Genomic DNA, 14,849 nt, shown 5'->3' with positions numbered 1-14,849 from the left:
AAGGGATGAAATTAATAATTATGGTAGGACAACAGGGATAAACTGGAACTGTGCTGGAACAGATGGTCACCCTATTTATATTGTCACTATAGTGCCCATTTTGTTTTGCCTTGAACTACAGTTGCTTACATATCTGCCTCTCTTACCTCTTTCCTCTTCCTCTCTAGCCTTCATAATATCATCATCATCACCACCACCACCACAATTATTAGAGGTAAATTGTCATGTGATGGAAATTTTACTATGTTTTGGGCACATAATGCACCTTATATTACTAACTCATTTAATCCTTGCAACAACTATAGGAGCATGACATTAATGTTATCATTTTACAGAGAAATTATCAAGGCAAGAAAAGATTAGGTAACTTGCTCAAGGTCACACCACAGGAGGTGGCAGGGCCAGGCTTCAGTTTCGGTTGGGCTTCTTTATTACTATTCCTGTTTTGTGTCCCCAAATAGGACAGACAAGGTGCTAAATAGTCATTTGAAAAGTAAGCCGGGCATGGTGGCGCATGCCTGTAGTCCCAGCTACTTGGGAGGCTGAGGCAGGAGGATCGCTTGAGCCCAGGAGTTTGAGGTTGCTGTGAGCGAGGCTGATGCCACGGCACTCACTCTAGCCTGGGCAACAAAGTGAGGCTCTGTCTCAAAAAAAAAAAAAAAAAAAAAAAAACATTAAAAAAAAAAAGAAAGAAAAGTAAATGACACTTAGGTTCAAACACTTACATTCCTATTCCTAAATATTAGTGGAAAAAAAGGTTGGGGATACAAACAACAATGTCAATATTTTAATAATAGTTTGTGTTCTATCCAAACCAGGGGTAATTTCTTTTAAAGAAGCTATACACACAAAATGTTGTTCTTAGTCTGTGCAGACCTAAATTAGAATTATTAGAATTGATTTGGCAAAATAAGTTATTGGAAGGAACATATACATTTTTTAAGTTGCTTTTTGATTACAGTTTAACTACAGTGTCTATAAGTGGAGCTGGCAGCTGTATTTTCCTTAACAGGTCAAGTGTTTCCCAGCTGTCCTTGATAGTAACTAAACAGAATGGCATTTTTTGCCAAAGATTCATGGAAAAGAGGAGTAACATTTAATTAGAAAAGATGAAGCATTTATATGACTTCTTAATGAATTATTTTTGCAAGATTTGAGGTAAGTTATGGTCAAAACAGCCCTGGGCTGGGATTGCCAGCCAAGTGCGTGAAGTCTTCTGCTACTTAGTAAACAGAACCACCATTGATTTTGATTATCCACACCCTTACGGCAAGAAAAATCATAGGCATGAAAGATAAAGTTGGACTCTATAGCTACATATGTTTCTCAGACTGATCCCGTTAAACAAAGCACCTCCAATCTTGAAGGAACTTTGAGAATCTAGTAAGCATGGATCATTCAGATTAGGAAACAGGATTTTACTGACCCTTAAGCAGTAAACCATTTGCAGTTTTCTGTCTTTATCAAAAACCAAAATACGCATCTAAGACCTTAGGATATTTGATACCCTATCCTAAGTCCTGCAGAATATCAAATTCCTGTCCTCCTCCACAGCTCCAGGGAGCTACTCCTTCAAAAGTTAGTACCGAAGCTTTTTTAAAGCATGAGTGTGCTCAGCTCAGTCCTGTGGGAGGTGTGGAGGAAGAAAGGAATTCGTCTGGGGGAATTCAAACATATTAAAAAACAAAACACAACACAATAACATTAAAAAACAACAACTAATCTTGTGATTTGGCTAGAGAACACTCAAGAGATGAGTTTGTAAACCAGGGCTTAGTAATTTTCCAGTACACTGATGGGTTGACTCCTACTCCATGTATTGGAACTAAAAATAATGATATTGATTCCAAAACTCAGTTTTTAGAGTATAGGTGTTAAAATGTGTAATTCTCTCCTCTATTGTAGCTGACATATTTGAAGTGACAATGAGATGGGCTTCTGTCTCCCACAGGAAAGGCTGTATTATATCAAACCCAACCATAGCATTCAGAACTGGAGGAGTTCAGCCTTTCACTGAGGCTCACCATTCTCCAACAGTCACTGAAGTAGTAATGTATTCAAGACAAGAACAGATCTTCCACATGCAAATTTTAGCTTTCTATCCATTGTATCTGCTTCTCTAAAACTTGAAAACTTTTCCATGGAATGCAAATGGAGATGTTGTGGAAGGTGAAAAAAAAGTGTGCCACTTCCCAAATACACGTATAACCCAAAGACACATGAGTAGTTACAATTTTTCAGTAGCCACATTAAAGTGTTTTTAAAAAGTGGTATTTTAAATAATATATAACTTAACCCACTATATCAAAAATATTATCACCTCAACATGAACATTCTTTTCCTGGTATAAGTCTTTGAACTCTTACATATATTTTTATTTTACACTAACAGTACATCTCAATTTGAATTAGCTACATTTTTAAGTGCTCTAAAAAAAAATAGTGCTCTACATCCACGTTTGGGTAGTGGCTACTGTTAGCACAGCTCCAATGTTTGTAAAACACAGTTATTTACTTCTTTACTGCAATGTCTTTTCATAGCCACAGACATGTTAATGTGCATCATACCTGCTTGTTAACATCTGCTCAGGCAACATCACTGGACATGCTGTACTATACCATGCAGTGCCCTTAGGAAAAACTTTATGCCACTGAGATTTTGAAAATATGGCTAACAAGTGGCTTATAGCCCTGGAGTTTACTACCAGCTTTGCCACTTACTAGGTAGTCAACAATGCACAAAATACTAACCTCTCTTAAATATGTCTCCTTATCTGGAAAATGGAAATTTTACCATCATTGCAAGACTGCTCTGATGACTAAATGAGAACATTAGTAAAGCCCCCAGAAAAGTGCCTGACACACAGTAGGCATTCAAAAATGTATTATATATGCATTTTCTTTCTATATTTATGGTATTAGAAGGCACAGAGTATCATATAACATATGTAACACGGTTGAAGCCATGTATGAGTTTAAAGTTTTGAATAAATCCTACAATGTTAGTACATTTTTCCAGGGACTTGATTTAGAACTGTTGTTTCAAATCTGCACCTAGAAACCTTAAGTGTAGATTAGAGGTAGGGCTCTCAGAGAGAAAAAAGGGCACTTTATTCTGGCTCCAAGCTTTCTACTCCCACTTCAGCTACAAAAACTCTTTATTAGACTTTAGATAAGCTTCCTTTTGAAGAAAAAGACTCACAATTAAAATAATCTACCATACATAATAGGGGATTTAAGAATGGAATAAAATGTACACCCAAGTCTGCAAAAAAGTTCTATTTATTAGAGGTAAGTTGCCCTGTGAAGTAGGTTGCTAGGAGAATTGGTCATTTATAATGAAAAGGTAATTCCTTACATTTGTGAATAGGAAAACTTACGTTATATATTATAATGGAGTACTGGAAAGTGAGTCCTATGCAAATCACATTAATGAATTTGCTGCCAAACAGTCCACATTCCACAAGCTACAAAACTGACGATTCACTACTATTTAACAAAAATTAAAGACAGAGTTGTTTGGAAGTAGCTTTGACTTTGCTTTTTTTTGATTTTCAAAAGTGAGAATAGGATCAAAGCTGAAATTCTGTGAAGTTTCCACAGAAAATAATTAAATTTCAAGAGTGTATAATAGAAAATTCTAGGTAATATCCAATCTTCATAGTGATTTATTTTGAAGACTAGCTTTACGCTGAAATTGTACAAACATTTTTCAATTCAGTAAAAAATAACTGCAAAATTGTAGATCTAATTTAGCAAAAACATAAAGTCCTGGTAAAATGGAGAATACATATATAGTGTTTTTGCACAGAAATAAAATTAGTTTTAAGAATCCTTCCAGAAAATGCAGTTGGAAGAGGAATTTCTTTGGCTCTTAGGCTCTCAAGGGTCCTCCTCTATGTACAGATGGTCCCCAACTTATCATGGTCCAACTTGTAATTTTTGAATTTATGATGGTGTGAAAGCAATACACATTCAGTAGAAACCATACCTCAAGTACCCATACAACCATTCTGGTTTTCATTTTCGGTACAGAATTCAACGAATTACATGATATAGTCAACATTTTATTATAAAATAGGCTTTGTGTTATTGTGTCCAACTGTAGACTAATGGAAGTGTTCTGAGCATGTTCAAGGTAGGCTAGGCTAGGCTATAATGTTTTGTAGGTTAGGTGTATTAAATGCATTTCCAACTGACGATTCTTTCAACTTAGGATGGGTTTATCAAGGCGTAATCCCATGGTAAATCAAGGAGCATCTGTACTTTCTTTTAGGTGACGCACTAGGGCATTCAAGAAGAAACATCATTTTCATTTACTGAAAGTGGCATTCTATTATCTGCTATTAAAATAGCCTCTGTCTAGATTGGTCTTCATGCATGTTTTCCTCAACAGCATTTTCTCATTTTTAATTAATTAATTTGTAATTTGAAGAAATAGTTCTTTGAATGGAGACCCAGGAAGATGGGCAGGAAAATCAAAGAGGCTGAAAATAATTGACCTTATAAATGTTGCTCAGGAAGATTTTTTATATGGTGGGACTATTATGGTTCAGGCCTCATCAGCTCTGGCCTGGACAACTGCAGCTGATCTGCGCATATTGGGGTGTTTCTAGACTTGATGAAATGTGAAACTTCCTAACTTTTAAAGTAAATACAAAATCCAAATAAATAATAGAAATCACAACAGACACCAAAGCAAGCAGTTATTGGTTAAGGAAAAAATGCCTGGGAAATAGGCCAGTGGGGTTGTGAAATGAAAACTCTTGATTTAATGCACTTTAACTGTTAAAATAGGGTTTTGAAAAGCAACTAAAAGAGAAAATTTCCCCAACTAATTTTAAAATAAACCTCCCGTATTATTGGTTACATTAAAATAATAGAGAAGTATCCTGAAGTAGAATAAAGAGATTTTTGTCTGATTAATTTTTTCAGTATCGATATCAATGTGACACTCAGTTTTAATTACAAAGAATTATGATTATTATCTTGTTTTTGAGGCATTTCATTCAGAGCTTATATCAACAACTATTTGTTAAGCACTGATTATTTTAAAGGTACCCTAAAATCAAATATTTTTTATAATCAAATAGGAAAATCTGTTGAAGGTTTATCACATGCCACGCTCCCTTCTAAGTGCTTAACATGTTATGTGAACTTATTTCATACTGACAACCATTAAAATTAATGGTCTGATTATTTAATACCTGTTTTTTTCAGATGATTAAAAGGAGGGAGAGAGCAAGATTATGTAAGTTGTGCAAGATTACCGAGTTAGTAAGAGACAGAGCCAGGATTTGAAGCCAGATTGAGTGCCAAAGGGCTTTCACCATCACTTTCTACTTCTGTCTAAAATAACACACTGTATACAATGACAATGCTAACATCTGTAATACTGACTTACATTATTAACTAAATTCATTTACACAAAGGCAATGCAGGTCATTCTGCAAACAAATGATACAAAAATGCACATAACTATTCCTCCACTTAAGTGGCTTTAAATCTAAAGAGTGTTAAGATAACATAAATAGCTTTGATGCAAGACATACTAGGTTGTCATACGGTTTTTTAATCTAAAAAAGAATAATTGTTCAGAGAAACTCAGAAGGGCAGAGTGGGAACAAGAGAAAGACTACTTATAAATTTTCTGAAAATAAGGTAGCATTTTTTGGAGTCCTCTGACATAGAGTCAGAAGTCTTACATTTAAAACCTTGACCTGGTCTTGCTCAAGTCAATTAACCTCTTTGAGCCTTTTTGGATTCACCTCGCAGTTATTGTCAGCATTCAGTAAGAACAAATGCATTTTAGTCAGGACTTTTTCAGTAAGAGATTGAACATGATTGAATTACATCAGGCATCAAAGTACTTTTTCAAAAGGGTACTGAAAATAAATGAAGGAGATTTTAGAAACTACAAGAGCTTTAGGGGGCTTTAGGAATTGGAACTGGGACTCTGACTGGCTCAGTTTGGGTCACTTGTCCAACGAAGGGAGGCTAAGATTGGTCAGAACTGAGCCTATAGCCAGGGAAGTGAAATTAGACCAGTGGCCCTACCAGAATCATGAAGTTCCCAAAAGGGCAGACTGAAGAACAGACGCCAGAGGAATCTGAAAAGGATATCACAAACATAAGTGCTAATAAATACAAATAATGACATTAACAGACACAAATGAACATTTCCCACGTTCTAGGCACTGTTCTAAGTATACCACATGTAGTATGTAGTGAAATGCTTCGCGCAAAGCACAGGCTATGCACAGGGTACTTATTTGAATGAAATGTAGGAGAGGAGTGGGCTAGTAGTGAAAAGGTCTCAGATGATGAAAAGCCTTGAATGGGAGGCTAAAGTTGTATTTAATTTTATTAACAAGTCCGAGCCAACACAGTTTGTCAAGCACAGAAGAGAGAGTGGCACTACAGAACAGTGGAAAGGTGCCGGCATGGGAACCTGGAGATCTGAGTTCAACACACAGAAGGCAACACAGTCACATTTCTACATTAGGATAACTACTGTGGATTAGAGGAAGTAGAAATGGGAAGTGGGGAATTTAATTAACAAGCTATTTCCAGTGAAATTCAGCAAAGATGTAGTAGTAGCAATGGAAACGAAAACAAAAACAAATGGCATTGGAAAAATCAAACTGTCAGTAAACAGAGATGGATATGAGGGATAAGAAGACTTCCAAATGGCTAAAAAGTTCCCCGTTGAAGGATTACATGATGATGGTACTTAGTAGCTAAAATGGCAGAGTTATGTGAGAACTGATTTAAAGGGAATGATGACGAATTTGGCTTATTCATCAACATGCGGAGCCCAGAAAACTCAAACTTCTGGAATAGATGAAATTACGAAAAGACAAGAACACAGAGAAAGAAGAAATGAAGATACAACAGACTGATACTTAAATTCTAATGCAAAATGTGTTTAGCCAACAGGTTTGTAAAATTTTAAAAATGTAAATTTATTAGGATTTATTAGTAACACAATTACACAGAATAAAGTTCAGAAGTTCATCAATGATGGTCACCAGTATGTGCTTCTTTGTGACTTTTAAAACCATTTTTCTCATGATTCAAATTTATTCATATTATAGTTGAATTTCATACATAACTTCACAATGTGGAGAGTACAGGTCTTCCATCGGTAAAATCAATGAAAACATATCTTTCATGAAAGGCACATAAAGAATCTAACACATTTAAGGAACTTTGATAACTCTGAATTCCTTTATGTTACAAAGAAGAAAATCTCCCAAACGAAACAGACATGAATGTAATTTATGGTAAACCCCCCCACACAACAATACTTTAACAAATATACTTTAACAAAATGATGACACATAAACTAAACTTAGAAACTACTTACCAGCGATGCTTACTGAAAGACCAGTATTTTCAAGATGAGTAAAAAAAGGGAGGTAGGATGGGGAGTGCTGTTCATTTTGCTGAAACAAGGTCACAGAGACACATTGTGAAAAAATCAAAAGAAAATTATTCTATCAAAATTCAATATCTACCTGTTATGTAACACTTATCGAGCATACAGTCACTGACTTTATTAAATACTATTACTCATTTTCTAACTGTAATTGTCCATTTTATTCTCAGAAATAATAATTTAAAAAGAAATAATAGAAACTCGAGCAAGTGGAAGAAATTTGAATATCTTGGGAAAAAAGTAATTCTAACATTGTGTGATAATTAAATTTGAAATTAGTTACATATATAAATTTAAAGCTTGCATTACATCAGCAAAAGAATATTCAAAGATCTTTTTTGTTATCTTCCAAACAAGGAACTATCATGTATGCTAGGTACAAGGGACTTCCCAAAGGAAATACACAAATGAATGTCTCAAAATTCATTATGCTGACATTTGTTTTGCCCACAAAAATCCTCTCAATATCCACCTAAACTTAGTTATAAATAAAAATGTAGTTATTTAAAATGTATAAAAATTAATCTGATATCACCTTTAAGGCAATGAATGAATACTAGCCAAATATTAAAATTCAAAGTGAAAAAAAAGTGAATAAAGTGTTTATAAGTCTAGAGAGCATATCCTCAAAAACCTGGAATTTTAGTTTTTCAAACCAAATCTAACGTGGAATCTAATGTAAAATCAAATTGTTATTTTTGTAAAAGAAAAATCAAAATGCATACAATTTAAATAATTGATCCAAAGCCAGGTACAGTCATCCTCTTTAAGAACTTTTCAGTAAACACATTAAATTTAAAGAACAAATCATGTTATTAAAATAGTCTGTGCAATGTGTTTGTACAAATAACATTTTTTATGAATACAAGTATACATATAATCAAGATAAGGGCTGCAATGTTTTCTAATATTAATTATTGTACTTAAAAATTTACAGGACACAAACATAAATAAATCTGTTTAAAACTGGCAAACATAGTAATGGTCTGTCATTCAGTACAAGGTACTTAATATTTATGTTATTTCCAAAGCCATCACGCTAGAATTGTAAGTTGCCACTCTTAAAACCTAAAAGTAATGTGGGAAACTAAAGTCATAAATACATGTATACATACATTTGCATATTTACACTTACACAGAAATCATCAATATACTAGAGCCCAGCTTTAACACTGTCTTTCAGTTTCACACTACAGGACCATCTTTCACATTTAAGAACGGTCCCTCTGTTACTTTCAATTAAAAAAACAAAACAGAACAACTTTGGTCAGATCCCAGATGCATTTCCCGTATACTACATTCTGTGTTGCTGCAAGACTCTAGTCTAGAGAGATCCATATATAAGTACTCATTTGGTTTGAAAATGCATTTTACCATTAACTGCAAAACTTAGAAGAGACCACAATCTTTTAGATTATTTTTTATGATGACATCTGTTACGGCATCAAAAACAAACTGCACATTCTTAGTATCTGTGGCACATGTGAAGTGGGTGTATATTTCCTTTGTGTCCTTTCTTTTATTGAGGTCTTCAAACTGACACTGGATATATGCGGCTGCCTCTTCATATGTGTTTGATCCTGAGATGGGAAAAGGAAAGAAACACAATGCAAAAAGTTAAAATAATAAGTATACTACTACGCAAAATGGACTTTAAAACAGGAAAGCCAGTTTCATACATATAAAAATATGTGAATGCCTTAACTGCATTTTCCCGTCTACAAAGGGAAATACTATTTCTTCTAAATGAAAAACATCCCATGTTAATTACCTTTTAATGACTGTAAGTTATTCCTAAAATTGAAAAAAAAATCTCCTTTGCATAGCATTCCATGCTTGCCACGATCTTTGCTCCTGCCTGGGTCTCCAAATGCCAGATCATCTTTTTTCTCTCATCCCCTGTCCTCTACACACCAACAATGAACTTCCGGTGCCTGACGGTGGCATGTTATTTCAGGTCTTGTCCAGTGGTGGATAAAGAAATGCTAACTGAATGCTAATCAGTATTTTTTATTCCCTTTCTTATATATACATTAACTGGCATTTCTCCCTCATTTTTCTTTATTCAAAAATTTTACAAGGGTCTACAACATAGTTTACAGTGCTATGAGGTTACAAAAAAGTAAACAACACACTCCTGCTTTCAGGTTATTGACTAAAGACTTCCTCTATGTACAAATGCTTCAGAAATTGTTTGGCAGTATCTAAAGATAATCACATGCATACTCTGACCCCACAATTCAGTATCTAGGTGTACACTTGTTAGAACTATATACATGTATATGTTTACCAGAAGACATATAAAGATTGTTAATAGCAGCACTAACTTTTAAGAAACAATCTAAAATTTTACCAATTGTAGCTGGCTAATAAATTCTAATATAGTCATACAATGAGGTGACATACAGTAATACAGAATGAGAATCAAAGTATTACCACTACACATAATAACATGGATGAATATCATGAACATACTGTTGAACAAAAGAAGCCAGGCACAGAAAGAGTATATAGTGTATGATCCAACTAATGTCTGAAAAATAATCAAAATGAATTGATAAGGACAAAAGTCAAGATAACGATTACTTGGTGGCCGGGGGAGGGGGGGCAGTGATTGATTAGTTAAGACTGGGAGGGGGTATGATGGGGCTCCTGGGGTTCTGGAAATGTTCTATTTCTTGACCTGAGTAGTGGATATTGGTATGTTCAGTTTTAAAAATTTAATGAGCTTCACACTTATGCTGAGGCGTGTATATGTGTGTGTGTGTGTGTGTGTGTGTGTGTGTGTATGTATATATGTGTGCACATGTATATACATAATATTGGAATAATATATATTAATGTATATAATGTAATAGTACATATTAATAGTTGAAAAAATGTTCATTTGAAAAAAAATGTTTACAACCGTATTTTGCAGTAATAATCCATTCTGCTAGGCCTTCAAGGCCCTCTACCACCCAGCCTGCTCTATAGTGTCATTCTGAGATCCTCTAGTCCACATGTGGGCCTCACTCCATGTCATGAGGATCCCAAACACAACCCGCCATCTGTGGTATTGCAGGGCGGCCACTTCACTGTACTTCACCAGTTGAGGTCTCTGACTACCTTCACACTTGCTCAAAGCTGGCAGTCCACATAACTTTTCCTAACGAATCAAATCCAGATGGGTTCTCCGTTGCTTAAAAATGTTTTCCCCTCTTCAACACTATAAAAACACTATATTTCAGTTTTTCTTATACTGCTTTACAGAGTTTTAAATTCTTTTTCAGCGTTAAGTCTTCTAAACTAGAAGAATAAACATCACATCCCACAGCCCCCATATTCCTTTTATATCTCATATAATCTTTGTACAATACAATGTGACAAACACCCATAGGGATGTTGTGTTTAAAGTGCTATGAAGCATAAATTATGGAACTCATTATATTAGAGATAAAAAGGTAATAAAACCATAGTCTCTGAATAAGTTTACATTTTTACGCTTTAATGTCACTAGCAAACAACCACATACTCTTAAAAATCAAATTCTATTTTATTCATTCATAGTAAGTTGTTGCTCCAAAATTCTAAAGCAATAAACAATATCTTGTTGGTCCACAGACACTAATGAAACCACGAAATATATGTTTTCAGGATATAGTTTATACTGAGTGAATAGTTCAATTTGCTTTATACTCTGGGTAGCTAAGTAGAGCACTGTACTCCAAAAGCTACAAGATACATGAATGAATGAACATTCCTCAAACTGATTCTAAGTCTTAAAAAAAGGACAGTGAAGTGGGGGCAGGGAAGAGGAAATGTGATATGGAATCTGGTGAAATGGCAATATACTGTAAAAAGAAGAGGAGGAGGGAACAGGAGGACAGAGACAGGAGATAAATCAAGTGAGTAGCAGGGGCAGGCTACACAGTGTTCTTCCATAGGGAGCAACAGCCATAGGAATTGAGGGTTAAGGTTTAAGTAAGAAGCAAATGAATCAATACTGAAGGCATGAAGTAGAGATTTTAAATTATGATCTTAACACTGGAGATGTGAAAGAATTATGTAATATTCTTTTTGTGCAAAGATTCTGAGCTCAGGGATTCTTATTAACTTGGTAGCATAAGCAAAAATTCTTGAACACACTCTATATCTGGCAAGGAAAGAGCTAACGAGTGTATTATTGGCTGCTCTGAAGTCCCTGTGGGTATACAATATTTATGGATTCATTTGGGACCTCTGGTGATATGAATTAGTACAAAATGGCTATCATCATAGGAAATGATAAAAATAAACTGAAAGGGAGGTTCAAGTAAGGGAAAAACCAAGTCACCTTGATTCTCCATAATTTCAATGTTGAAATTACAGTTACAAATAATTTTATTCCCAATAAACACTAAAAATGTTTCCGAATAAGGTGACTTAGGATATTACCACTTTCAAAAAGAAAGCCAAAGTTTTTAAGCGTGAAATCATTTTGAACTGAAGTATAACTTCACGGTATACAAAAATGGCTGTAATAAGTAAGATGATTGTATTTATCAAAGGACCCTCTCCTTTTGGTTCCAGTGAGAATTTAATTAAATGTAGCCTAGCTGTTAGTGGCCTGGGAGCAGATGTGCAATGGACTTGGGTCTGGAACTGGGCTCTGTGCCTTCATCAAACCCCGGTGTTTTCACAGGTGTTCTGCATGAGTGGGGATATTCAAGCACCGACATCACAGGGCTATCTTAACATCGCTTGTGAAATGGCAGTAAATGCTCACAGTCATCATACAATTTACTCAGTACAACACTAAAGTTTTGTTTGTAATGAAACAAGTTCCTGACCTTTTTTTTTGAACAGGAAGGATGGAGTAAGGGTAAGTAAGTAACTAAACTCTGCAGACTACCTAGATTTAGAAATAATATAAACCAGTGATAGTCAAAGACTTTTTTTTTTTTAAGGCATAGAGTTCTCTTTGCTAACATAAAATTTTATTCAGAAGCCCAATATGTAAAACAGATGAAAGCTGAGTTTCTCTGCTTTAATGAGAAAGGAATTGGGAGTGGGGAGGGAGGAGTAGCTATGCCTACCTCCACCACCTTGTTCTACAGCAACCCATGAGGTACTCCAAGGAACTAAACTAAAACTAATGTTGTAGTCCAACTCCTGATTTTACAGATGCAGTACTAAGACCTAGGTAAATTAACTGCCTTGTTCAAGATCAAATAGCTTATTATGAAAAAGCCAGGATTGAGATCTACTTATCTCACTCTAGGGCATTTTCCATGGTAATAAAATTAAAGTACCATTAACAGTCTCATTACTAAAGTTTAGATTTCCTGTGAAACCTTCCCTGACTCTGGAAGAGTTAGCTGCCTCACTGATTTCTTCTTCATTTTTCCTCTTATAATAATAATGCTCATGTTCCTTTTTGGCAGTATGTTCTACTGCTATTGCTTGTGGTTTGTTTTTTAGTATGTCTGTCTTTGGCATTAGACACTGAGCAGATACATGTCTGTCTTATTTTCGTCACAGAATACCTGACATAGGATCTGTTAACTGGATGAGCAAACCAATAGTTCAAATTTATGAAGACTTGGAGTTGTCACTGAAAATTATCTAACAGCTTTTTCATAAAATGAATATTTTCAGTAATCTCATCCACATCTAAAGGAACTGTGCTCAAATACAGCTTGATAAATAATATCCCTTAAAGGCATAAGAATTACTAAATCAAGAGATTCAAATCAACAACTGAAATCTTGCCTTGGGGAAAGTTTCTTAGAAATATGTGACTTAATAAGTTATTTAAAGAAAGTAAAATACCTCCATATTCTGGATAGCATATAGTGAGGGGGCTCTTTTTTATTTTTTCTTCGAAGAGATCCTTCTTGTTTAGAAAAAGTATAATAGACGTATCTGTAAACCACTTATTGTTGCATATGCTGTCGAACAACTTCATGCTTTCATGCATTCGATTCTGTAATAGAAAAAAAATGAGACCAATTTGTTAGTAACAGCAAAGATTTTGAGAAATAATTTTTTAAAATAACAAGAATGATAATTAAGCAGAGGTTGTTGAAGCACTGATAACACAAAAATACAATTTTGCCATTTCAGAACAAGCACACTTTGACTGTAGGCCAGACAAGTGACGAATCATCACTCATCACTTTCATACTCAGCCGTTACTTGCTGAGTGCCCACTGCACATCCTGCTGCAGGATGTTATAATCCAGGCACGTTGGTGTGAACATATGAAAAGAAATGTCATTGTTACAAAGTTCATCTAAGTTTCCATTAAAAGATAAGTAGAGGTTTTTAAAGATTAATAAATTAAATTGAACAAGCTGAAACCCAATTAGCCCCAAACTCTAAATATTAGGGAAGGAGACCTCCAATTCCTGTTTCCTGCCCTTGCAGGATCTGCATTCAAAAAGAGTACTGATACATTGTACAGTGCTGAAATGAGAGAAATGACCATGTAGTCTACCACACTGTGATTGCATATACTTGATTTTAAAAATACAAAATTGGCATTTCTACCTCTTTTTTATCACTTCATACTAAAGTTAATCTGAAATGACAGTTTTAAATTTCTATATTTATAGTTCTGACTTGGGCAGTGCAAAAGCAATATATGTAACCAAAGTGCTTGTACCCCTATAATATTCTGAAATTAAAAAATAAATTAAAAAAATAAAGAAAATAAACTTCTACTTAAAAATATTTCCCTCAGATTAATGGTACATTTAAACACATCTTAAAATTACATGACAGTAGCAAAACATAACATATATCAAAGATTACTAAACTGGTAGAAGTAACAAATGATGTAAAATAAGCCTTAGGCAACTATGTAACTAACTTTATTTTCATTCGGTATGTAGATACCAGATATAGAAAATGCTGCTGCTGCACAGTTAAGCTTATAGGGTTGAGGTGAGATTGACTTTCAATGTTTTCCTTTTTCTCCAGCTCCATCTGTGCTTCTTTAGTAAACTTCCCTTTTCTTATGCAAACAACAGAAAAGTTACAGGGAAGACTGAACTTTCAAATAATTCAGGCATTAGTAAGAATTTCTCAAGACTTTTTCTTAGAAAAAGCATTGGCAACATTGCCAGCTCTTCATATTTTATGCTCAACCCTTGAAAGTTGTTCCACTTGCCATTTCTTCATCTTCAGCCAGAACCAGGTCATAGTCACTCAGAGCCACACAGAAGATGATGGCGGTCACTCCTTCGAAGCAATGAATCCACTTCTTCCGCTCAGATCTCTGACCACCCACATCAAACATTCTGCAGGAGGAAATATAATGAGTTGCCATCACATTAAATGTTCAAAAGCTCTGAGGAGTTCTGTAATGCTAACAGAAAAGCTCCAGATAGCTGGGAGAATACAGGGTGGGAAGAAAGGAGAGAAGGACTTTATGGGAGAAAAAC

At 34.8% G+C, this 14,849-nt stretch overlaps 1 protein-coding gene across 1 annotated transcript in view; it reads right to left on the bottom strand.

Moving 5' to 3' along the window:
• Positions 1–6,943: 6,943 nt before the first annotated feature.
• Positions 6,944–14,849, bottom strand: part of GNAI1 (G protein subunit alpha i1) — an 82,829-nt gene continuing 74,923 nt past the window's right edge. Inside the window, exons 6-8 of the mRNA XM_045564395.1 lie at positions 14,576–14,705; positions 13,234–13,387; positions 6,944–9,020 (exon numbers count right to left, since the gene is read on the bottom strand). Of these exons, the coding sequence (XP_045420351.1) occupies positions 8,830–9,020; positions 13,234–13,387; positions 14,576–14,705 (475 nt within the window). The 3' untranslated portion in view covers positions 6,944–8,829. The remainder of the gene's footprint in view (positions 9,021–13,233; positions 13,388–14,575; positions 14,706–14,849) is intronic.

The sequence above is a fragment of the Lemur catta genome, chromosome 11 (assembly GCF_020740605.2).
Source record: "Lemur catta isolate mLemCat1 chromosome 11, mLemCat1.pri, whole genome shotgun sequence".
NCBI classification, from domain to species: Eukaryota; Metazoa; Chordata; class Mammalia; order Primates; family Lemuridae; genus Lemur; species Lemur catta.
The sequence above is the reverse complement of the archived record's forward strand: the minus strand, read 5'-3'. Positions and strand labels throughout refer to the sequence as shown.